The sequence below is a fragment of the Coregonus lavaretus genome, assembly GCF_964263955.1.
Source record: "Coregonus lavaretus genome assembly, chromosome: 7".
In the NCBI taxonomy this organism is placed as follows: domain Eukaryota; kingdom Metazoa; phylum Chordata; class Actinopteri; order Salmoniformes; family Salmonidae; genus Coregonus; species Coregonus lavaretus.
In genome coordinates this window covers 62,463,135-62,488,206 of record NC_139994.1, presented here as the reverse complement: position 1 = coordinate 62,488,206, position 25,072 = coordinate 62,463,135, and the positions used below count along the sequence as shown (strand labels likewise).

The window sequence follows — 25,072 nt, the reverse complement described above, 5'->3', positions numbered from 1 at the left end:
TGCTCTAGAGTCCTCCATATCTTGTTCCTTCTCTGGAGCCATCCACATCTTGATCCTGCTCTAGTCCTCCATATCTTGATCCTGTTCTAGAGTCATCCATATCTTGACCCTGCTCTAGAGCCATCCATATCTTGATCCTGCTCTAGAGTCCTCCAAATCTTGTTCCTGCTCTGGAGCCATCCATATCTTGATCCTGCTATAGTCCTCCATATCTTAATCTTGCTTTAGAGCCATCCATATCTTGATCCTGCTCTAGAGTCATCCATATCTTGATCCTGCTACAGTCCTCCATATCTTGATCATTCTCTAGAGCCATCCATATCTTGATCCTTCTCTAGAGCCATCCTTATCCTGATCCTGCCCTGGAGCCATCCATATCCTGATCCTGCTCTAGAGCCATACATATATTGATCCTTCTCTAGTCCTCCTTATCTTGAATCTGCTCTGGAGCCATCCATACCTTGATCCTGCTCTAGATCCATCAATATCTTGATCCTTCTCTAGTCCTCCATATCTTGATCCTGCTCTGGAGCTATCCATATCTTGATCCTGCTCTAGAGCCATCCATATCTTGATCCTTCTCTAGTCCTCCATATCTTGATCCTGCTCTGGAGCCATCCATACCTTGATCCTGCTCTAGAGCCATCCATATCTTGATCCTGCTCTAGTCCTCCATATCTTGATCATGCTCTAGAGCCATCCATATCTTGATCCTTCTCTAGTCCTCCATATCTTGATCCTGCCCTAGAGCCATCCATATCTTCATCCTGCTCTAGAGCCATATATATCTTGATCCTGCTCTAGAGTCCTCCATATCTTGTTCCTTCTCTGGAGCCATCCACATCTTGATCCTGCTATAGTCCTCCATATCTTAATCATGTTTTAGAGCATCCATATCTTGATCCTGCTCTAGAGTCATCCATATATTGATAATGCTACAGTCCTCCATATCTTGATCCTTCTCTAGAGCAATCCATATCTTGATCCTCCTCTAGAGCCATCCTTATCCTGATCATGCTCTGGAGCCATCCATATCCTGATCCTGCTCTAGAGCCATCCATATCTTGATCCTGCTCTAGAGTCATCCATATCTTGATCCTGTTCTAGAGTCCTCCATATCTTGACCCTGCTCTAGAGCCATTCATATCTTGACCCTGCTCTAGAGCCATCCATATCTTGACCCTGCTCTAGTCCTCCATATCTTGATCCTGTTCTAGAGTCATCCATATCTTGACCCTGCTCTAGAGCCATCCATATCTTGATCCTGCTCTAGAGTCATCCATATATCTATCCTGCTCTAGAGCCATCCATATCTTGATCCTGCTCTAGATCCATCAATATCTTGATTCTTCTCTAGTCCTCCATATCTTGATCCTGCTCTAGAGCCATCCATATCTTGATCCTGCTCTAGAGCCATCCATATCTTGATCCTGCTCTAGTCCTCCATATCTTGATCCTGCTCTAGAGCCATCCATATCCTGATCCTACTCTAGAGCTATCCATATATTGATCCTGCTCTAGAGTCCTTAATATCTTGATCCTGCTCTAAAGCCATCCATATCTTGATCCTGCTCTAGAGCCATCCATACCTTGATCCTGCTCTAAAGCCATCCATATCTTTATCCTGCTCTAGAGCCATCCATATCTTGACCATGCTTTAGAGTCATCCATATCTTGATCCTGCTCTAGAGCCATCCATATCTTGATCCTGCTCTAAAGCCATCCATATCTTGATCATGCTTTAGAGCCATCCATTTCTTGATCCTGCTCTAGAGTCATCCATATCTTGATCCTTCTCTAGAACCATCCATATCTTGATCTTTCTCTAGTCCTCCATATCTTGATCCTGCTCTGGAGCCATCCATATCTTGATCCTGCTCTAGAGCCATCCTATCTTGATCCTGCTCTAGAGCCATCCATATCTTGATCCTGCTCTAGAGCCATCCATACCTTGATCCTGCTCTAAAGCCATCCACATCTTGATCCTGCTCTAGAGCCATCCATATCTTGATCCTGCTATAGCCATCCATATCTTGATCATGCTTTAGAGCCATCCATATCTTGATCCTGTTCTAAAGTCATCCATATCTTGATCATGCTTTAGAGCCATCCATATCTTGATCCTGCTCTAGAGTCATCCATATCTTGATCCTGCTCTAGAGTCATCCATATCTTGATCCTGCTCTAGAGCCATCCATATCTTGATCCTGCTCTGGAGCCATCCATATCTTGATCCTGCTCTGGAGCCATCCATATCTTGATCCTGCTCTAGAGCCATCCATATCTTGATCCTGCTATAGTCCTCCATATCTTGATCATGCTTTAGAGCCATCCATTTCTTGATCCTGCTCTACAGTCATCCATATCTTGATCCTGCTATAGTCCTCCATATCTTCATCATGCTTTAGAGCCATCCATATCTTGATCCTGCTCTAGAGTCATCCATATCTTGATCCTTCTCTAGAGCCATCCATATCTTGATCCTTCTCTAGTCCTCCATATCTTGATCCTCCTCTGGAGCCATTCATATCTTGATCCTGCTCTAGAGCTATCCATATCTTGATCCTTCTCTAGTCCTCCATATCTTGATCCTGCCCTAGAGCCATCCATATCTTCATCCTGCTCTAGAGCCATATATATCTTGATCCTGCTCTAGAGTCCTCCATATCTTGTTCCTTCTCTGGAGCCATCCACATCTTGATCCTGCTATAGTCCTCCATATCTTAATCATGTTTTAGAGCATCCATATCTTGATCCTGCTCTAGAGTCATCCATATAATGATAATGCTACAGTCCTCCATATCTTGATCCTTCTCTAGAGCAATCCATATCTTGATCCTCCTCTAGAGCCATCCTTATCCTGATCATGCTCTGGAGCCATCCATATCCTGATCCTGCTCTAGAGCCATCCATATCTTGATCCTGCTCTAGAGTCATCCATATCTTGATCCTGTTCTAGAGTCCTCCATATCTTGACCCTGCTCTAGAGCCATTCATATCTTGACCCTGCTCTAGAGCCATCCATATCTTGACCCTGCTCTAGTCCTCCATATCTTGATCCTGTTCTAGAGTCATCCATATCTTGACCCTGCTCTAGAGCCATCCATATCTTGATCCTGCTCTAGAGTCATCCATATATCTATCCTGCTCTAGAGCCATCCATATCTTGATCCTGCTCTAGATCCATCCATATCTTGATTCTTCTCTAGTCCTCCATATCTTGATCCTGCTCTAGAGCCATCCATATCTTGATCCTGCTCTAGAGCCATCCATATATTGATCCTGCTCTAGTCCTCCATATCTTGATCCTGCTCTAGAGCCATCCATATCCTGATCCTACTCTAGAGCTATCCATATATTGATCCTGCTCTAGAGTCCTTAATATCTTGATCCTGCTCTAAAGCCATCCATATCTTGATCCTGCTCTAGAGCCATCCATACCTTGATCCTGCTCTAAAGCCATCCATATCTTTATCCTGCTCTAGAGCCATCCATATCTTGACCATGCTTTAGAGTCATCCATATCTTGATCATGCTTCAGAGCCATCCATTTCTTGATCCTGCTCTAGAGTCATCCATATCTTGATCCTTCTCTAGAACCATCCATATCTTGATCTTTCTCTAGTCCTCCATATCTTGATCCTGCTCTGGAGCCATCCATATCTTGATCCTGCTCTAGAGCCATCCATATCTTGATCCTGCTATAGCCATCCATATCTTGATCCTGCTCTAGAGCCATCCATATCTTGATCCTGCTCTAGAGCCATCCATACCTTGATCCTGCTCTAAAGCCATCCACATCTTGATCCTGCTCTAGAGCCATCCATATCTTGATCCTGCTATAGCCATCCATATCTTGATCATGCTTTAGAGCCATCCATATCTTGATCCTGTTCTAGAGTCATCCATATCTTGATCATGCTTTAGAGCCATCCATATCTTGATCCTGCTATAGTCCTCCATATCTTGATCATGCTTTAGAGCCATCCATATCTTGATCCTGCTCTAGAGTCATCCATATCTTGATCCTGCTCTAGAGTCATCCATATCTTGATCCTGCTCTAGAGCCATCCATATCTTGATCCTGCTCTGGAGCCATCCATATCTTGATCCTGCTCTGGAGCCATCCATATCTTGATCCTGCTCTAGAGCCATCCATATCTTGATCCTGCTATAGTCCTCCATATCTTGATCATGCTTTAGAGCCATCCATATCTTGATCCTGCTCTACAGTCATCCATATCTTGATCCTGCTATAGTCCTCCATATCTTGATCATGCTTTAGAGCCATCCATATCTTGATCCTGCTCTAGAGTCATCCATATCTTGATCCTGCTCTAGAGTCATCCATATCTTGATCCTGCTCTATAGTCATCCATATCTTGATCCTGCTCTAGAGTCATCCATATATTGATCCTGAGATTCTGATGGACTGTGGGGTTGTCATGCCTTGTGGGTCTCATCAAGACACTGTGTTGCTGTAATTATCCCCATCATCAACACAGACAATTTGTAGATGCCCATTGTCAAAGCCAGCAGATCATGGGACACTGATGCATTGTGGGTATCTTGGAGACTCTTGCGGTCAGACTGTGAGTTCTGAAAGTTATTGTTGTTCCAGTTGGTGGTGTCCTGGATATCCTTTTTTTCCTGCCGGTCTGTGTGTGTCCGTGTGGTCTGTGTGTCTCCGTGTGGTCTGTGTTTGTCTGTGTGGTCTGTGTGTCCATGTGGTCTGTGTGTCTCCATGTGGTCTTTGTGTGTCCGCGTGGTCTGTGTGTGTCTCCGTGAGGTCTGTGTGTCTCTGTGTGGTCTGTGTGTGTCTCCGTGTGGTCTGTGTGTGTCCGTGTGGTCTGTGTGTGTCTCCGTGAGGTCTGTGTGTGTCTGCGTGGTCTGTGTGTGTCTCCGTGTGGTCTGTGTGTGTCCGTGTGGTCAGTGTGTGTCTCCGTGAGGTATGTGTGTCTCTGTGTGGTCTGTGTGTGTCCGTGTGGTCTGTGTGTTTGTCCATGTGGTCTGTGTGTTTCTCCATGTGGTCTGTGTGTGTCCGTGTCTGTGTGTCTCCGTGTGGTCTGTGTGTGTCTGTGTGTATCCTTGTGGTCTGTGTGTCTCCGTGTGGTCTGTGTGTGTCTCCGTGTGGTCTGTGTGTCCCCGTGTGGTCTGTGTGTGTCTCCGTGTGGTCTGTGTGTGTCTCCGTGAGGTCTGTGTGTCCCCATGTGGTCTGTGTGTGTCTCCATGTGGTCTGTGTGTGTCCGTGTCTGTGTGTCTCCGTGTGGTCTGTGTGTGTCTCCGTGTGGTCTGTGTGTGTCCGTGTCTGTGTGTCTCCGTGTGGTCTGTGTGTGTCTCCGTGTGGTCTGTGTGTGTCTCCGTGTGGTCTGTGTGTGTCTCCGTGTCCGTAGTCCATCCCTCCTCTATACTGTGTCCAGCTTTTTCCTGATGTCATACTGTCTGTCTTCAGTGTCAGAGTGGCTGACATGGTCTGAGTCAAGCCTGAAACAAAATAACAATGCACAAGCCATAACAGATATGCTACTTAATAAACTTAGTTTATTTGTGAACAATATATCAAAAAAGCACATATCCTATAGGTAAGCAACCAAACATGATCCATTCACAGTACCTGGGTCTTTCCACATATTCGGTGCCTTTTGAGAAGTGTAACTTATATATTTAGCCTAATTTTAACATTCTGTCATAGAGAGCACATGTTCAACTTAATAAAAAAACTAGTTTTCCCATCTCAGGAGGTTAAATAACAAAATTACTATAATAGGTGCCTATTAAGTGTCAAATAAAGTAACAGGGTTGACCGCAACAGAGTTGAAGATGTATTCTTAAATCAGCCATAAATACCCTTGTGCCGGGGGAAATGGAAGCTTGTTGTTTGAAAAAGGGTGTGGCAATTGAATGCAAGCTTCACCAAAAAAATTGATTGTTAAAACATTTCTAGCATGTCTATCTAGGGCTAAATGTGCTATGCTCGACCCTGCTCAGTTTCCACTACAAAATGGCCAAAAAGAGTAGAACCAGCTCACCTGATGTCACTCTTGTGATTTGACTATTAGATGTTCAATGTTTTTTTTAAAGGAATAGTTTCTCCATATTAAAACCAGAGTTCAGTTTAATGTAACAGGGTTGAACTTAAAATGAGGGACAGACAGTAAATGAATCACTAATCACATGAAATTAATAATAATCTTCAGAAATGACTTTGTCAAAGCTACAAAAATAATCAGGGCTTTACAGTGACGGTGAAACTTGGAGAAATGTGGGGATTAACTGTGTTAAAATGTTGCTAGATATGACACAGGGTTGACTTTAGCAAGACTTTATTCATATAAAAAATATATTGTATTCTCCATGTTGTCTATATTAAAGGGCACTTCGTTTAATATGGGGGTGAAATAAACGCACACCTGTTCAGGATAGGTGCTGGCTAACAGAGTAGAACACCTGTTTAGGAGAGGTGCTGGCTAGCGGAGTAGAACACCTGTTTAGGAGAGGTGCTGGCTAACAGAGTAGAACACCTGTTTAGGAGAGGTGCTGGCTAACAGAGTAGAACACCTGTTTAGGAGAGGTGCTGGCTAGCAGAGTAGAACACCTGTTTAGGAGAGGTGCTGGCTAGCAGAGTAGAACACCTGTTTAGGAGAGGTGCTGGCTAGAAGAGTAGAACACCTGTTTAGGAGAGGTGCTGGCTAGCGGAGTAGAACACCTGTTTAGGAAAGGTGCTGGCTAGAAGAGTAGAACACCTGTTTAGGAGAGGTGCTGGCTAGCAGAGTAGAACACCTGTTTAGGAGAGGTGCTGGCTAGCAGAGTAGAACACCTGTTTAGGTTAGGAGAGGTGCTGGCTAGCAGAGTAGAACACCTGTTTAGGTTAGGAGAGGTGCTGGCTAGCAGAGTAGAACACCTGTTTAGGAGAGGTGCTGGTTAGCAGAGTAGAACACTTGGTTAGGAGAGGTGCTGGCTAGCGGAGTAGAATACCTGTTTAGGAGAGGTGCTGGCTAGCAGAGTAGAACACCTGTTTAGGAGAGGTGCTGGCTAGCGGAGTAGAACACCTGTTTAGGAGAGGTGCTGGCTAGCAGCGTAGAACACCTGTTTAGGAGAGGTGCTGGCTAGCAGAGACAACTTTCAAGGACAGCGGAGATGAGAGAAGGTGAATGAACTGTTGGCGGGTCTGAAGAAACAGCAGTCTGTGTTTACTCACAGCCGAGACATCAGTGACGCTGCAGTGAAAGCTAGCTACCTCATTGCTAATGAAATCGCAGTGGCTTCAAAACCATTTAGTGAGGGTGAATTTGTAAAAACATGCATGATGAAGGCAGCGGAGATTGTGTGCACTGAAAAGCGGCAGGCTTTTGCAAATATCAGCCTGACAAGAAAAACAGTTGCAGGCAGGATTTCCGATCTTTCAGTGGATTTGGACAGCCAGTTGAAGCAAAAAGTAAAGTCATTTATTGCGTTTTCGGTTGCAATTGATGAAAGCACGGACATTACAGATGTTGCACAACTGGCCATTTTCATCCGCGGAGTTGATGACACATTGACCGTCACCGAGGAGTTCGTGGAGTTGGTGCCGATGACAGATACAACGACAGCAGCTGATATTTTTACCGCACTCGTCGGCGCGCTGGACAGGGTCGGAGTGGACTGGTCCCGCGCTGTCAGCCTGGCTACAGATGGTGCGCCCTCAATGATCGGGAAAAAAGCAGGCGTTGTGACAAAGTTCAGAGAGAAAGTGCAATCTGCAAATGGAGGACGTGATTTTTTGACTTTTCACTGTATTTTGCACCAGGAGGCTTTGTGTTGCAAGTCATTAAAGATGGATAACGTCATGAAGGTGGTCATCCAAACTGTTAATTTCATCCGATCCAGAAGCCTGAATCACCGTCAGTTTGACAGCCTTCTCAGAGAGAAAGACCACATCTATGGCCTGCCATACCACACTGAGGTAAGATGGTTAAGCCGAGGTGCTGTGCTGAGGCGTTTCTTTGATTTACGAGAAGAAATTGAACAGTTCATGGAAGAAAAGGGCAAACCAGTGTTAGAATTTCATTCCGCAGAATGGATGCAGGACCTTGCATTTATGGTGGATGTTACAGAGCACCTGAATAACTTGAACAAACAGCTGCAAGGGCGCAACAAAGTTGTCACGCAGTATTATGACAGCATACGTTCTTTCAAGTTGAAGCTGTCATTGTGGGAGACGCAACTTGCCGGTGGTGATGCAGCTCACTTCCCCTGTCTGAAAAATGTGTGCGCGACCCAACATGTGGCAGACATGAAGCGGTTCAAAGATAAAATAACGGGACTGTTACGGGAGTTTGAGCAACGCTTTCAGATTTATGTTTATATGTTTTTATGTTGATGTGCTATTGTTTTTAATTGATTTTATTTTATTTGTATATTTAACCTATTCTTGACTCTGTGGTTCTTGCACTTGTTTGGGGAACAGGATTTCATTATTTTTATCTAAATTTCTGCCTGAGAAATGACACCCTGATATAGTTCTGTGATCTGTGATATACTTCTGTGAATCACTGAGGCATTGTGTGTTTGTGTGTTCTTTGTCCTCAGAACTTTCAAATAACTTGAGGTGTTTTATGATTAATAGTGATGTTGTGCTTTTGGATACTGTCCTCAGGCTCCAGCTTTATGTTTATATGTTTTTATGTTGATGTGCTATTGTTTTTAATTGATTTTATTTTATTTGTATATTTAACCTATTCTTGACTCTGTGGTTCTTGCACTTGTTTGGGGAACAGGATTTCATTATTTTTATCTACATTTCTGCCTGAGAAATGACACCCTGATATAGTTCTGTGATCTGTGATATACTTCTGTGAATCACTGAGGCATTGTGTGTTTGTGTGTTCTTTGTCCTCAGAACTTTCAAATAACTTGAGGTGTTTTATGATTAATAGTGATGTTGTGCTTTTCCAATCAAATCAAATCAAATCAAATCAAATCAAATCAAATTGTATTGGTCACATGCGCCGAATACAACAGGTGCAGACATTACAGTGAAATGCTTACTTACAGCCCTTAACCAACAGTGCATTTATTTTAAACAAAAAAAGTAAGAATAAAACAACAACAAAAAAAGTGTTGAGAAAAAAAGAGCAGAAGTAAAATAAAGTGACAGTAGGGAGGCTATATATACAGTAAAATAAAGTGACAGTAGGGAGGCTATATATACAGGGGGGTACCGTTGCAGAGTCAATGTGCGGGGGCACCGGCTAGTTGAGGTAGTTGAGGTAATATGTACATGTGGGTAGAGTTAAAGTGACTATGCATAAATACTTAACAGAGTAGCAGCAGCGTAAAAAGGATGGGGTGGGGGGGCAGTGCAAATAGTCCGGGTAGCCATGATTAGCTGTTCAGGAGTCTTATGGCTTGGGGGTAGAAGCTGTTGAGAAGTCTTTTGGACCTAGACTTGGCACTCCGGTACCGCTTGCCGTGCGGTAGCAGAGAGAACAGTCTATGACTAGGGTGGCTGGAGTCTTTGACAATTTTGAGGGCCTTCCTCTGACACCGCCTGGTATAGAGGTCCTGGATGGCAGGGAGCTTTGCCCCAGTGATGTACTGGGCCGTACGCACTACCCTCTGTAGTGCCTTGCGGTCAGAGGCCAAGCAGTTGCCATACCAGGCGGTGATGCAACCAGTCAGGATGCTCTCGATGGTGCAGCTGTAGAATTTTTTGAGGATCTGAGGACCCATGCCAAATCTTTTTAGTCTCCTGAGGGGGAATAGGCTTTGTCGTGCCCTCTTCACGACTGTCTTGGTGTGTTTGGACCATGATAGTTTGTTGGTGATGTGGACACCAAGGAACTTGAAGCTCTCAACCTGTTCCACTACAGCCCCGTCGATGAGAATGGGGGCGTGCTCAGTCCTCTTTTTTTTCCTGTAGTCCACAATCATCTCCTTTGTCTTGGTCACGTTGAGTTTTGGATACTGTCCTCAGGCTCCAGCTTTATGTTTATATGTTTTTATGTTGATGTGCTATTGTTTTTAATTGATTTTATTTTATTTGTATATTTAACCTATTCTTGACTCTGTGGTTCTTGCACTTGTTTGGGGAACAGGATTTCATTATTTTTATCTACATTTCTGCCTGAGAAATGACACCCTGATATAGTTCTGTGATCTGTGAAACAGTTCTGTTAATCACTGAGGCATTGTGTGTTTGTGTGTTCTTTGTCCTCAGAACTTTCAAATAACTTGAGGTGTTTTATGATTAATAGTGATGTTGTGCTTTTGGACACTGTCCTCAGGCTCCAGCTTTATGTTTCTATGTTTTTATGTTGATGTGCTATTGTTTTTAATTGATTTTATTTTATTTGTATATTTAACCTATTCTTGACTCTGTGGTTCTTGCACTTGTTTGGGGAACAGGATTTCATTATTTTTATCTACATTTCTGCCTGAGAAATGACACCCTGATATAGTTCTGTGATCTGTGAAACAGTTCTGTTAATCACTGAGGCATTGTGTGTTTGTGTGTTCTTTTTCTTTAGAATTTTCAAATAAACTTGACGTGTTTTATGATTAATAGTGATGTTGTGCTTGTACTATTTTGGACACACTGTCCTCAGGCTCCAGCTTTATGTTGTATGTTGATCGTATTAAAACAAAGAAAACAATCTGAAGTTGTTGTTTTTAAGTTATATATACCATGATTTTTCCGGTCCGGCCCACTTGGGAATAGATTTTCCTCCATGTGGTCCCTGAGCTAAAATGAGTTTGACACCCCTGCTCTAGGAGCTCAGATGCAATAATCTAATAACCAACGTTTGGACAGACAAGCTGTCTTCATCAGGGTATAATGACAAACACTGCGGGTCACTACCTTATATAGTGTCAAAGGACAGGTGTCTGTAATCATGGTCGGCTGTGGCTTGATATCATTGGTTCATTTACAGATATAAATAGAACATATAAAAAAACATGAATGGATAGCATACGATCATAGATACAATTTGGCTACATAGGCCTACGAACATTTACAATGAATAGCAAAATCACAATAATCACACGAATGGCTTCAGATCAACACAAACACTTCATTTAATATAACAGGCTTTTAAAAATGCAATATCGGTGCACCATTTCTACTTAAAATATCAAAAAGGCACTCTTTTCATGGAACCTGTTAGAGCAGCTTCAGAAGGCTCTCTTTCAACCGTGAGCCTGAGCCCTGGTTCCTCCATTCTCAGTCCAACACAACATTTCATCTAAGTCACAGTGGATCAGGTTAGTCATGCATTGGATCTTTGCTGCGCTTTTGCCTCTGCAAACAAGAAGCTGTTCTCAATCTCAGCTGACCCACTTTTGATTGACAACAGTTGTATCAGAGAAACAGTGTACACGTTCTCCTTCCTTGTATCCACAGCAGAAGAAGAACTGTAGTAGTTGTGGACACTTCATCCCATCCGTCTATCATTGGCACTGGTGTAACTGTGTTAGCAGGTCTCTTTACAGGAGTCACTACATTTTACATTTGAGTCATTTAGCAGACGCTCTTATCCAGAGCCACTTACAGTTAGTGATTGCATACATTTTTCATACTGGCCCCCCTGTGGGAATCGAACCCATAACCCTGGCGTCGCAAACGCCACGCTCTAACAACTGAGCTACACGGGGACTGTCCGTCTGTCTCACTAAAGCTGCATGTAGCGCCCTTGCCGGTTGCAGTAATAATGTTACTATGGCGACATGGGGAGGTGTGACCGGAGGACAAAGAGGACCTGTTTACAGCGAGGAGGTCAAAAGAAGACAAAGGGTTGTCCTCCGTCGGTCGGTCGGTCTGTCTGTCTGTCTGTCTGTCTGTCTGTCTGTCTGTCTGTCTGTCTCTCTCTCTCTCTCTCTCGCTCTCTCTCTCTCGCTCTCTCTCTCTTCCTGCCTGCCTGCCTGCCTGCCTCTCTCTCTCTCACAAAAGTTCCAAAAGAATAAAGACATTTCAAATGTCATATTATGTCTATATACAATGTTGTAACGATGTGTAAATAGTTAAAGTACAAAAGGGAAAATAAATAAACATAACTATGGGTTGTATTTACAATTATTATAAATATATTACAGTATATTTACAATTGTGTTTGTTCTTCACTGGTTGCCCTTTTCTTGTGGCAACAGGTCACAAATCTTGCTGCTGTGATTGCACACTGTGGTAGTTACATTTACATTTACATTTTAGTCATTTAGCAGACGCTCTTATCCAGAGCGACTTACAGGAGCAATTAGGGTTAAGTGCCTTGCTCAAGGGCACACTTACGTCATTTAGCAGACGCTCTTATCCAGAGCGACTTACAAATTGGTGCATTCACCCTATAGCCAGTGGGATAACCACTTTACAAATTTTTTTTTTTTGGGGGGGGGGGGGGGGGGGGGGGTAGAAGGATTACTTTATCCTATCCCAGGTATTCCTTAAAGAGGTGGGGTTTCAAATGTCTCCGGAAGGTGGTGAGTGACTCCGCTGTCCTGGCGTCGTGAGGGAGCTTGTTCCACCATTGGGGTGCCAGAGCAGCGAACAGTTTTGACTGGGCTGAGCGGGAACTATGCTTCCGCAGAGGAAGGGGAGCCAGCAGGCCAGAGGTGGATGAACGCAATGCCCTCGTTTGGGTGTAGGGACTGATCAGAGCCTGAAGGTACGGAAGTGCCGTTCCCCTCACTGCTCCATAGGCAAGCACCATGGTCTTGTAACGGATGCGAGCTTCAACTGGAAGCCAGTGGAGTGTGCGGAGGAGGGGGGTGACGTGAGAGAACTTGGGAAGGTTGAACACCAGACGGGCTGCGGCATTCTGGATGAGTTGTAGGGGTTTAATGGCACAGGCAGGGAGCCCAGCCAACAGCGAGTTGCAGTAATCCAGACGGGAGATGACAAGTGCCTGGATTAGGACCTGTGCCGCTTCCTGTGTAAGGCAGGGTCGTACTCTCCGAATGTTGTAGAGCATGAACCTGCAGGATCGGGTCACCGCCTTGATGTTAGCGGAGAACGACAGGGTGTTGTCCAGGGTCACGCCAAGGCTCTTCGCACTCTGGGAGGAGGACACAACGGAGTTGTCAACCGTGATGGCGAGATCATGGAACGGGCAGTCCTTCCCCGGGAGGAAGAGCAGCTCCGTCTTGCCAGGGTTCAGCTTGAGGTGGTGATCCGTCATCCATACTGATATGTCTGCCAGACATGCAGAGATGCGATTCGCCACCTGGTTATCAGAAGGGGGAAAGGAGAAGATTAGTTGTGTATCGTCAGCGTAGCAATGATAGGAGAGGCCATGTGAGGATATGACAGAGCCAAGTGACTTGGTGTATAGGGAGAAAAGGAGGGGGCCTAGAACTGAGCCCTGGGGGACACCAGTGGTGAGAGCACGTGGTGCGGAGACAGCTTCTCGCCACGCCACTTGGTAGGAGCGACCGGTCAGGTAGGACGCAATCCAGGAGTGAGCCGCGCCGGAGATGCCCAGCTCGGAGAGGGTGGAGAGGAGGATCTGATGGTTCACAGTGTCAAAGGCAGCAGACAGGTCTAGAAGGACAAGAGCAGAGGAGAGAGAGTTAGCTTTAGCAGTGCGGAGAGCCTCCGTGACACAGAGAAGAGCAGTCTCAGTTGAATGACCAGTCCTGAAACCTGACTGGTTTGGATCAAGAAGGTCATTCTGAGAGAGATAGCAAGAGAGTTGGCTAAAGACGGCACGCTCAATAGTTTTGGAAAGAAAAGAAAGAAGGGATACTGGTCTGTAGTTGTTGACATCAGTGGGATCGAGTGTTGGTTTTTTGAGAAGGGGTGCAACTCTCGCTCTCTTGAAGACGGAAGGGACATAGCCAGCGGTCAAGGATGAGTTGATCAGCGAGGTGAGGTAGGGGAGAAGGTCACCGGAGATGGTCTGGAGAAGAGAGGAGGGGATGGGGTCAAGCGGGCAGGTTGTTGGGCAGCCTGCAGTCACTAGTCGCAAGATTTTATCTGGAGAGAGAGGGGAGAAAGAAGTCAAAGCATAGGGTAGGGCAGTGTGAGCAGGACCAGCAGTGTCATTAGACTAAACAAACGAGGATCGGATGTCGTCAACCTTCTTTTCAAAGTGGGGAGAATGTGGCAAAGAGCTTCCTAGGGTTAGAGGCAGATGCTTGGAATTTAGAGTGGTAGAAAGTGGCCTTAGCAGCAGAAACAGATGAAGAAAATGTAGAGAGGAGGGAGTGAAAAGATGCCAGGCCGGCAGGGAGTTTAGTTTTCTTCCATTTCCGCTCAGCTGCCCGGAGCTCTGTTCTGTGAGCTCGCAATGAGTCATCAAGCCACGGAGCTGGAGGGGAGGACCGAGCCGGCCGGGAGGATAGGGGACACAGGGAGTCAAAGGATGCAGAAAGGGAGGAGAGGAGGGTTGAGGAGGCAGAATTAGGAGATTGGAGGGAGAAGGATTGAGCAGAGGGAAGAGATGATAGGATGGAAGAGGAGAGAGTAGTGGGAGAAAGAGAGCGAAGGTTGCGGCGGCGCGTTACCATCTGTGTAGGGGCAGAGTGAGTAGTGTTGGAGGAGAGCGAGAGAGAAAAGGATACAAAGTAGTGGTCGGAGACATGGAGGGGAGTTGCAGTGAGATTAGTAGAAGAGCAACATCTAGTAAAGATGAAGTCAAGCGTATTGCCTGCCTTGTGAGTAGGGGGGGGACGGTGAGAGGGTGAGGTCAAAAGAGGAGAGGAGTGGAAAGAAGGAGGCAGAGAGAAATGAGTCAAATGTAGACGTAGGGAGGTTGAAATCCCCCAAAACTGTGAAGGGTGAGCCATCCTCAGGAAAGGAACTTATCAAGGCGTCAAGCTCATTGATGAACTCTCCAAGGGAACCTGGAGGGCGATAGATGACAAGGATATTAAGCTTAAATTTCACCCAATACAGTGGGGGAAAAAGTATTTAGTCAGCCACCAATTGTGCAAGTTCTCCCACTTAAAAAGATGAGAAAGGCCTGTAATTTTCATCATAGGTACACGTCAACTATGACAGACATATTGAGAAAATGTTTTCCAGAAAATCACATTGTAGGATTTTTAATGAATTTATTTGCAAATTATGGTGGAAAATAAGTATTTGGTCACCTACAAACAAGCAAGATTTCTGGCTCTCACAGACCTGTAACTTCTTCTTTAAGAGGCTCCTCTGTCCTCCACTCGTTACCTGTATTAATGGCACCTGTTTGAACTTGTTATCAGTATAAAAGACACCTGTCCACAACCTCAAACAGTCACACTCCAAACTCCACTATGGCCAAGACCAAAGAGCTGTCAAAGGACACCAGAAACAAAATTGTAGACCTGCACCAGGCTGGGAAGACTGAATCTGCATTAGGTAAGCAGCTTGGTTTGAAGAAATCAACTGTGGGAGCAATTATTAGGAAATGGAAGACATACAAGACCACTGATAATCTCCCTCGATCTGGGGCTCCACGCAAGATCTCACCCTGTGGGGTCAAAATGATCACAAGAACGGTGAGCAAAAATCCCAGAACCACACAGGGGGACCTAGTGAATGACCTGCAGAGAGCTGGGACCAAAGTAACAAAGTCTACCATCAGTAACACACTACACCGCCAGGGACTCAAATCCTGCAGTGCCAGACGTGTCCCCCTGCTTAAGCCAGTACATGTCCAGGCCCGTCTGAAGTTTGCTAGAGTGCATTTGGATGATCCAGAAGAGGATTGGGAGAATGTCATATGGTCAGATGAAACCAAAATATAACTTTTTGGTAAAAACTCAACTCGTCGTGTTTGGAGGACAAAGAATGCTGAGTTGCATCCAAAGAACACCATACCTACTGTGAAGCATGGGGGTGGAAACATCATGCTTTGGGGCTGTTTTTCTGCAAAGGGACCAGGACGACTGATCCGTGTAAAGGAAAGAATGAATGGGGCCATGTATCGTGAGACTTTGAGTGAAAACCTCCTTCCATCAGCAAGGGCATTGAAGATGAAACGTGGCTGGGTCTTTCAGCATGACAATGATCCCAAACACACCGCCCGGGCAACGAAGGAGTGGCTTCGTAAGAAGCATTTCAAGGTCCTGGAGTGGCCTAGCCAGTCTCCAGATCTCAACCCCATAGAAAATCTTTGGAGGGAGTTGAAAGTCCGTGTTGCCCAGCGACAGCCCCAAAACATCACTGCTCTAGAGGAGATCTGCATGGAGGAATGGGCCAAAATACCAGCAACAGTGTGTGAAAACCTTGTGAAGACTTACAGAAAATGTTTGACCCTTTGTCATTGCCAACAAAGGGTATATAACAAAGTATTGAGACACTTTTGTTATTGACCAAATACTTATTTTCCACCATAATTTGCAAATAAATTCATAAAAAATCCTACAATGTGATTTTCTGGATTTTTTTTCTCATTTTGTCTGTCATAGTTGACGTGTACCTATGATGAAAATTACAGGCCTCTCTCATCTTTTTAAGTGGGAGAACTTGCACAATTGGTGGCTGACTAAATACTTTTTTTCCCCACTGTAGATATGGGAGTTTATCAAAATTGGGTTTGTTTTCTAATTCTTTGTGGGTCTGTGTAATCTGAGGGAACTATGTATCTCTAATATGGTCATACATTTGGCAGGAGGTTAGGAAGTGCAGCTGAGTTTCCACCTCATTTTGTGGGCAGTGTGCACATAGCTTGTCTTCTCTTGAGAGCCAGGTCTGCCTACATGCTCACTGAGTCTGTACATAGTCAAAGCTTCTCTCTACTCTCTACTCTCTCTCTCTCTCTCTCTCTCTCTCTCTCTCTCTCTCTCTCTCTCTCTCTCTCTCTCTCTCTCTCTCTCTCTCTCTCACACACTCACACTCACACTCACACTCACACACACACACTCTCTCTCAGAGAGAGTTTACAGGGCAGCTTACAGGGCAGCTCACAGGGCACCTTACAGGGCAGCTTACAGGGCAGCTCACAGGGCAGCTCACAGGGCAGTTCACAGGGCAGCTCACATGGCAGCTTACAGTGCAGCTCACAGAGAAGCTCACAGGGCAGAATACAGGGCAGTTTACAGGGCAGTTTACAGGGCAATTTACTGGGCAGCTACAGGGCAGTTTACAGGGCAATTTACTGGGCAGCTACAGGGCAGTTCACAGGGCAGTTCACAGGGCAGTTTACAGGGCAGCTACAGGGCAGTTTACAGGGCAGCTTTCTTGTCTTTCAAAAGTGGTATGCTATCCCTATCTACTGACTACTGATGTACACTGCATACATGCTGTTACTGTAGGAGGTGACTTTTCAGGAAATGGGATTTCCCTGAAGTCACTTGACTTGGACTTGTTATTGCATTCATTCATTGAGTTGGGCAGGGCACAGGTAGGACACAGTGTGCTTGTACAAGAATGAACCAGACAATGAAATGGTGTCTTTTCAGATAATTTACTCTCATTCAAACTCACAAACTCCTTTTCTATGTCACGCACACACACAAAGACACACACACACACACACACACACTACCCACCCCCTCCCCTCACACAACCCTTCTGATGTTCAGATGAAAGTTACACAATAACTGCTCTTCACAATAGCAATCAGAGTAGGTACCCCTTACCCATGAGGTTAATGGAACATGATATATCCCATCAAACACCAATGATTGATGAAATACATGTCATATTACACCAACCACAACACTAGTTAATGAGGCAGTCTCTCACTTTTTATTTGAAATAACAATTTCTCTATGGGTTTAGGTGACTGTATATTTGTGTGTGTGTGTGTGTGCAGTGGTGTAAAGTACTTAAGTAAAAATACTTTAAAGTACTACTTTATTCGTTTTGGGGGGTATCTGTACTTTACTATTTATATTTTTGACAACTTTTACTTTTACTTCAATACATTCCTAAAGAACATTATGTACTGTTTACTCCATACATTTTCCCTGACACCCAAAAGTACTCATTACATTTGAATGCTTAGCAGGACAGGAAAATGGCCCAATCACACACTTATCAAGAGAACATCCCTGATCATCCCTTCTGTCTCTGATCTGGTGGACTCACTAAACACACATGCTTAGTTTGTAAATTATGTCTGAGTGTTGGAGTGTGCCCCCTGGCTATCGGTAAATAAAAATAAAAAAGTATTGCCAACAGGAATTTGAAAGGATTTTTACTTTTACTTTTACTTTTGATACTTAAGTATATTTAAAACCAAATACTTTTAGACTTTTACTCAAGTAGTATTTCACTTTTACTTGAGTCATTTTCTATTAAGGTATCTTTACTTTTACTCAAATTTAACAATTGGGTACTTTGCCCACCATTGCGTACTTTGCCCACCATTGCGTGTGTGTGTGCGTGCGTGTGTGGGTGTGTTACTGTGTTGGTGCATGCTGGTACATTCCTGTCTAGGTAGAATGCATTGCCCGAGGCCTCTCGATCAAGCTAAGACACGCAAAGAGAAAGTGGCTGTGCTCTTCTTGACTTGACTTAAAGGCACTCTTTTTTTATGAACGGACGCCATAAGTTTGGACACACAGGGAAAATACAGTATGATAATATTTTTAAAACTGTAATTGCATTTCATAGCTGACAATCAACAGACAATTTATCTGTATAATCATGTCATAAAAACATGAAGGAATACTGTGCGAATAGAAATCCATAGCAAGACAATTACATAATGTTTCACAATAATAATAGCCCTGTAGAAATCGCAGACCTGTGAATTCATACTCAGACAACAATAGGTTTATAGGTTTAGTTATTTAGCCATGCTGTGTAAAGACGGATAATTACTAAAGCAACATCGAACAGTTGCTGGAATGGGCGTGGAGTTGTAACATCTCGCTTCAACGGGCAACAGAAGGAAACGGGTGGCAAGTGTCAAACCAACCACGTTCTGGAAGTTGGTATCTGTAACTAGGAAGTACAAAACTGGACAACACAGCACGCGTGTGGCAGAACTAGAATGAGATGATACCTGAGATTTCCGCTCACCTGTTTTGAACCTCAGGTAAGTTCAAAGCCGACGGACTCAAGCGCGTAGGCTACTATTGGGTAACCGCACTGACTTGTTTTGTTGTTGTGACAGTCCAGAACGTGGTAAACTCGCGACATATGGTGAGGTTAAAAACGTATTCGTCATAACAATGCAGACTTGTTGTGAAACACATCGGAGGAAAACAAGTATTTCATATATTTTAGAATCGTGGATACATGAATAAATAGATAAGTGTGAATATTGCGCATTTATGCGCTTCTTATGTTAATGTTACAAACCTGATCTTTTCGAAAGTAGGCCTACAACGTTTTCTTAGAATTATGTTTGACAGTTGACGCACCGTTGTGTATCCTCTTTAAGGTAAAAAAGACTTACATACTGATAGAGGCTTTTATTCGTTGTAGTGCTTAGGCTACAAGTGATGGACTGTCTGTTGTCCCCACTGATCACTCACTCTGTCAGACGGATGTCTGGTACCGCAGCTATGACTATGCGTTCAGAGTAGGCAGGCCTTCGGTTACAAATGCTCTCCTTTATCTAAAGGCAGAGGAGGTTGATTACAAAAAGTGTTAACTGTCTGAGTAGCCCACATCAGCTATGAGACATCTGGATGACAATCAGTAGATTGGTTTAAGATTAAACAGCGCTTGTAGTAGGAAACAAGTGGATGTTAATCAGCTTCTAACTGGCTCATAAATAGCTTATATGAAGACGTGCCTCATCACAATCTCTACAAATCAGTTGTACGTTTTGGATATAAATACCTGTATGTATATGCTTTTTTTAATGGGGGTTTTAGGATGGTAGGTCATTCCTAACACGGAAGTATTCTTATCACGGAGGCGAATGGAAATGTGAAGTTGGACTTTGTTCTTGGCTGAATGCTGTCAAGACATGTGAGGCATGTGTGAGTGTGTTAGTCATTGTAGGACCAGCCTGTGGGAAGGATGGGCTCTACCTGGCTGTGACACACACACACACACACACACACACACACACACACACACACACACACACACACACACACACACTTTGCATTCCTGTCTTAAACATACTGAGCTCACACTGTGTGTGTGTGTGTGTTAGAGAGCTCATATCCCTATACATGATGCTGATTCACTTAGTATTTTGTTTGCTGTTTGTCTTTGAGCATGTTTGTCTCATTGTCCCAGCTGACATTCGAAACCTCACTCTTCATTCTATAGCGTTCTCTGTCCTCTCTCAATTTCTCTGCTGTCACGTAGGTTGATACATTGCCATGTTTTCATTTATAAAGCCCTTTTGCAAAATGTCCCACTGTACCTTACAGCTTTACTAAACTTTATGAGTTACCACATCCGGTCTCAGGGATGACTAACTCTGGAAATTCCTTTGGTCTCTACTGAGTTAGGTAAATCAGCTTTTAGTTTTGTTGTGCTTTTAGTTTTCTTCAAAATGTTCTGAAATGTGATGTTCTGGTGCCTCTAGGGCAATTCAGAAAGCTGATTGAGGACCTTATTACTGATGAATGTGTTTGTTTTTTATGACTGTGTTTTTCTTTCTGATTGTATTTATATTTTGATGTGTATTTTCTGTAATTTATGTAATTCAGGGCTCATCTGTAAAATAGACCTTGGACTCAGTATGACTCCCTGATCAAATAAAGGACCTTGGTCTCAGTATGACTCCCTGATAAAATAAAGGACCTTGGTCTCAGTATGACTCCCTGATAAAATATAGGACCTTGGTCTCAGTATGACTCCCTGATAAAATAAAGGACCTTGGTCTCAGTATGACTCCCTGATCAAATAAAGGACCTTGGTCTCAGTATGACTCCCTGATCAAATAAAGGACCTTGGTCTCAGTATGACTCCCTGATCAAATAAAGGACATTGGTCTCAGTATGACTCCCTGATAAAATCAAGGTTAAATAAAAATTCTCACTGATTTTCTTATTTTTAGCCAGACAGGGCATAGTATTGGATCAAGGCTTTGTGAGTCCATTCCATTCTAAGGTTTGCAGATTGGGTGGTGTGTGTGTGTGAGTGAGTGAGGGGGTGGATGGTGGTAACCAGGGAGGGACTGCAGACTGAGGCAGGTCAGGTCAGGGGTGTGTGTGAGTGTGTTGGAGTGTGTGAGTGAGGGTGTGTGTGTGTGTGGTACAGTCAGTAAGAACTGGCCCCTTGCCAATACAGGTCCCTGCATGTTAAGTGAATAATACACAGAGCTATATCGCTTTATACGCAGCAAGATAAATCACTAGAGAAATCACCTTTCACCTCTTAAATGACCCTCTCCTTTACACTCCGTGGGCCGAATCTGTTCTTCACACGTGAATGTAACTTGACGTAAGCGCAACATCAACGCAATGCTTCATGTCAACGTTTGGAGTTGGGATTGTTGTTAAACGTCAGTTTCTCTTCATCTTTGATGATCTCTTGAAAGGAAACAAACAAACTAGCAAGCGAGCATGCATACACCCACACGTAGCCCTTTACACTCGTACCCGTTGGAAATGGCAGATTTGGACACTGATAAAACACCTAAATTGGAACACACTGGCTGTACAGTAACATGCTATACAAGACGTCAGACCTCAGGGTCTCTGCTTCACAGCTCTGTAGGGGGTTTTGACTGACAGCCGTTCTGAACTTCAGCACAACAAGTTGTCCCCAATCTCTCCTGCTGATTGGGCAACTTTAGAAAAATGTTTGTTGTCTGAGTGAGGGGAAATGCTGTACATTAAGAGGACTCAATGTATTTTGAAAGATGATACGTTGATTATAATAAATACCAGTTTGATGTCACACAAGCAAGCCAAACACCCGTGAGTCCAAATGTGCACTTCACAATTTACGAATGATAAAACTCATGTCATATACAGTGTCAACGTTCATGAAAGCTATGTTTGATGTACAGTTTCAAGATGACATGGCGTTATACCCTGGGTCGTCCTGAACAGAATGAGCCTGTTTGTTGTATTGTGAAGAAAATTTGCCGCGGAACACGCATCTGAGTGCGCTCATGACTCCATTCTATGCGCACCAACTGCGGCCATGATGAGTTCAGATCTTTCTGTGGCCCTCACCCCAATCAAAAGTTGCCCATCCCTGATTTAGCTAGTGATGTTGGCAATAGAACAAGCTTTTCACCCCTGACCCAGATTGCAATTTATAACGGACCTTTTTTTTGGATTGCGTAAACAACAATAGTAATTGTGTGATGTCGGGGATCCAGGGCTGTGTTCCAAACAAAATAACTACAAGTGTGCTTGCTCTAGTTCCTCAACGGCCCAGCTAGGAGAGCTCAAAAAAAGCTCCTTATAGTTGAAGACTGTTCTTTGTGTCATAAAAGTGCATTGAAATTACTTACGAACTGTGCACACTTTGGAGAGGTGTATGGCCACTTGGAGACACCAGTTAGTCCTCTCACTCAAACCCTTGTCATTGTGTTTGTCTTATGTTGCACCTACCCCACATTTTCCAGGAATATTCATTTCATGTTACTGAATGTATCCAGAATATTTTCAGATTTCGTGATCAATACATTTGGAGAAAAGTACAGTAAATGTAAAATGCACATAAATTCAACAGTGTAATGTTTGGATTCAGTCTTGTCAGGTGAACTGTTGTGTCCTCACCTTTTTAGTCTAATAATTTTCCCATGATCTCCAGACTGTTCCCTTTTTATTGCTACCATGGTTATGCATATGCTTTCTATATTCCTTCTGTAAGAAACTTTTCAATTTAGCCCTATCCATATAGGCCGATTCCCACAAGTGTAATGGGTTAAAGAAGAAGAGGTCTCAGTCGAAAGCAGAAGCGTTCTGGTATAGCCTCAGTGGTTGTTATCTTCAAAGCAGAAAAGTGGTCATACCACATATAGATGAGGTTACTGTTGTTCCTCAGTGTTCATGCACGCTTCTCTCTTTGACGTAGTCACTTTAACTCTACTCACGTACATATGACCTCAATTACCTCGACTAACCGGTGCCCCCGCACATTGACTCTGTACCCGCACATTGACTCTGTACCGGTACCCCCTGTATATAGCCTCCCTACTGTTATTTTATTTTATATTTTCTACTTTCTACTATTTTTCATTTAACATTATTATTATTTTTTTAATCTTAAACTGCATTGTTGGTTAAGGGCTTGTAAGTAAGCATTTCACTGTAAGGTCTACACCTGTTGTATTCGGCGCATGTGGCATTTTTGTTGTTGATTGGATTTGATTTGACTTATCATTAACACCACCATACAGGGATTCCAATAATAGTCAGGTATTGGTCTGATGCTGCTGTATAAGAAATAACACTGCACGTGTCAGGGTCATATTCATTAGGTGCCAAACGTAAGAAAACAGACTGAAACAGGACTCAACAAATACACATTTTTTTGTTTTCTGTTGCAGAACTTTTTGAACCGTTTTCCGTTGCATGCTTGTTATAGCGTAAGGCTGAAGTGCTAGTCAGAACCGACCCTGTAAACCAACTGACTTATGGGGCGGCGGGTAGCTTAGTGGTTTAGAGCGTTGTGCCAGTAACCGAAAGGTCGCTGGTTCTAATCCCCGAGCCGACTAGGTGAATAATCTGTCGATGTGCCCTTGAGCAAGGCACTTAACCCTAATTGCTCCTGTAAGTTGCTCTGGATAAGAGCGTCTGCTAAATTACTAAAATGTAAAATGTATAAATGTAATGAATATTGCTGCAGAGCCTTGAAGTGTGACCTAGAAGTTGGCACTGTTGGGCCTTGTGGGTATTGAGTTGGTGTTATTAGAGTTAGGTGAAGTTTGTTTACAGGAAGTGTTTATAGTACATGTTGTTATGGGGGTGGGAAGGCTTTTTGCAGTGGAGGACCAGACACTATGGACTAAAAAATGACAACAGAGTGAGGTTAGTTCTTATTTCAAAGGTGGATAGAATAGGACATGTCAAGATGCAGGGTCAATGAGACCTTAGAGAAAATTTGCTATTTCTATTTCCTGCTGAAAATTGACTGAAGATGGACTGGCTTGTTCAACAATAATGCATATTATTTATAGCTTTGACATTTGAGGTGTTAGGTTAACACTGTGGTGGGGAAAGCACAGGGGCACATTAGCTTCCAGTTCTTCTAGCTCATCTAGTGAGTGCACAGTGCAGGATTCTAACGTTCTTATGTAAAAATGTCAGCTTTTAATGGAAATGCATTGAAAAGTGGATTTGAAGGAAACATCATGATTTTTTTTTTTTGGGATGATAGATGCACAGATACATTCGCTTCCAACTGTCAGAGGCATAATACCTTCTTAATTGTATCCCTCTGTTTCTGTCCTCAGCAAAACCACCAAACCTTCCCCTACCCAACACTTTCACCAATGCTGATCTGCGTTAGATCCATCATCAACCCTTCTCTGGTGTGGTAGCTTTCTGGACTGAATCTAGACCACCACCAGACACCCACCATGTCGGATCCCACGGACCCCAGAGAGGAGATCCTAGACTGGCTGACCAGCCTGCATCTGCCCCAGTACGCTGACGGCTTTCAAATGGCGGGCTTCCAGTGCCTGAAAGACTGCAGGGGGCTCACTGAAGATCGCCTCCTGGAGCTCCGAGTGTTCCCTACAGGCCACCGTAGACGGATCCTACGTAGTTTGGAAGTCCTAGGAGTGGCGGTGGAAGAGCAGGGGGATGAGGAAGGGGAAAAGGAGGGGGAAAGGAGGGGGCGGGGCCAAAGAATGCCCCTCCTCAAACCCAGACACATCTTCATGACAAATAAGAAAAGGGTGACTTCCTGCCAGCCTAGTGCGAGGGTAGAGCAGGCAAGACGGGAGGGGAGGCAGACCCTACCCCCTGGGGCTGGCTTAGGGATCGAAGAGACAGAAGAGGAGGAAGACACTAACAATTCTATAAAGAGGTTCCTGAGACCACCTCGGCCGACACCGCGTGACCCGCGTAACATACGCACCACCTCCTCAGCTTCGACCTCCACATCTGGTAGCTCTGGAGAGGTGCCCTCTGATTGGGAGATCTCCTCTGAGGAGCCCTCCCCTTCCTCTACAGACCTCTCCCCCGGGCCTGACCACATCCTCTCTGGGAAAGACCAAGAGGCTTTCCAGGGGGAGATGGTGGCTAATGTGATCTATGAGAAGGGCCCCAGCTTTAAGACACCAGCCAA

General features: G+C 44.2%; 1 protein-coding gene across 1 annotated transcript in view; it reads left to right on the top strand.

The window, feature by feature from the left end:
• Positions 1 to 18,450: 18,450 nt before the first annotated feature.
• LOC311132616 (arf-GAP with Rho-GAP domain, ANK repeat and PH domain-containing protein 2-like) overlaps positions 18,451 to 25,072 on the top strand; it is a 113,144-nt gene continuing 106,522 nt past the window's right edge. The window contains 2 exon segments of the mRNA XM_084165862.1: positions 18,451 to 18,947; positions 24,234 to 25,072. The exon segment at positions 24,234 to 25,072 is cut by the window's right edge and continues 87 nt beyond it. Of these exon segments, the coding sequence (XP_084021988.1) occupies positions 24,360 to 25,072 (713 nt within the window). The 5' untranslated portion in view covers positions 18,451 to 18,947; positions 24,234 to 24,359.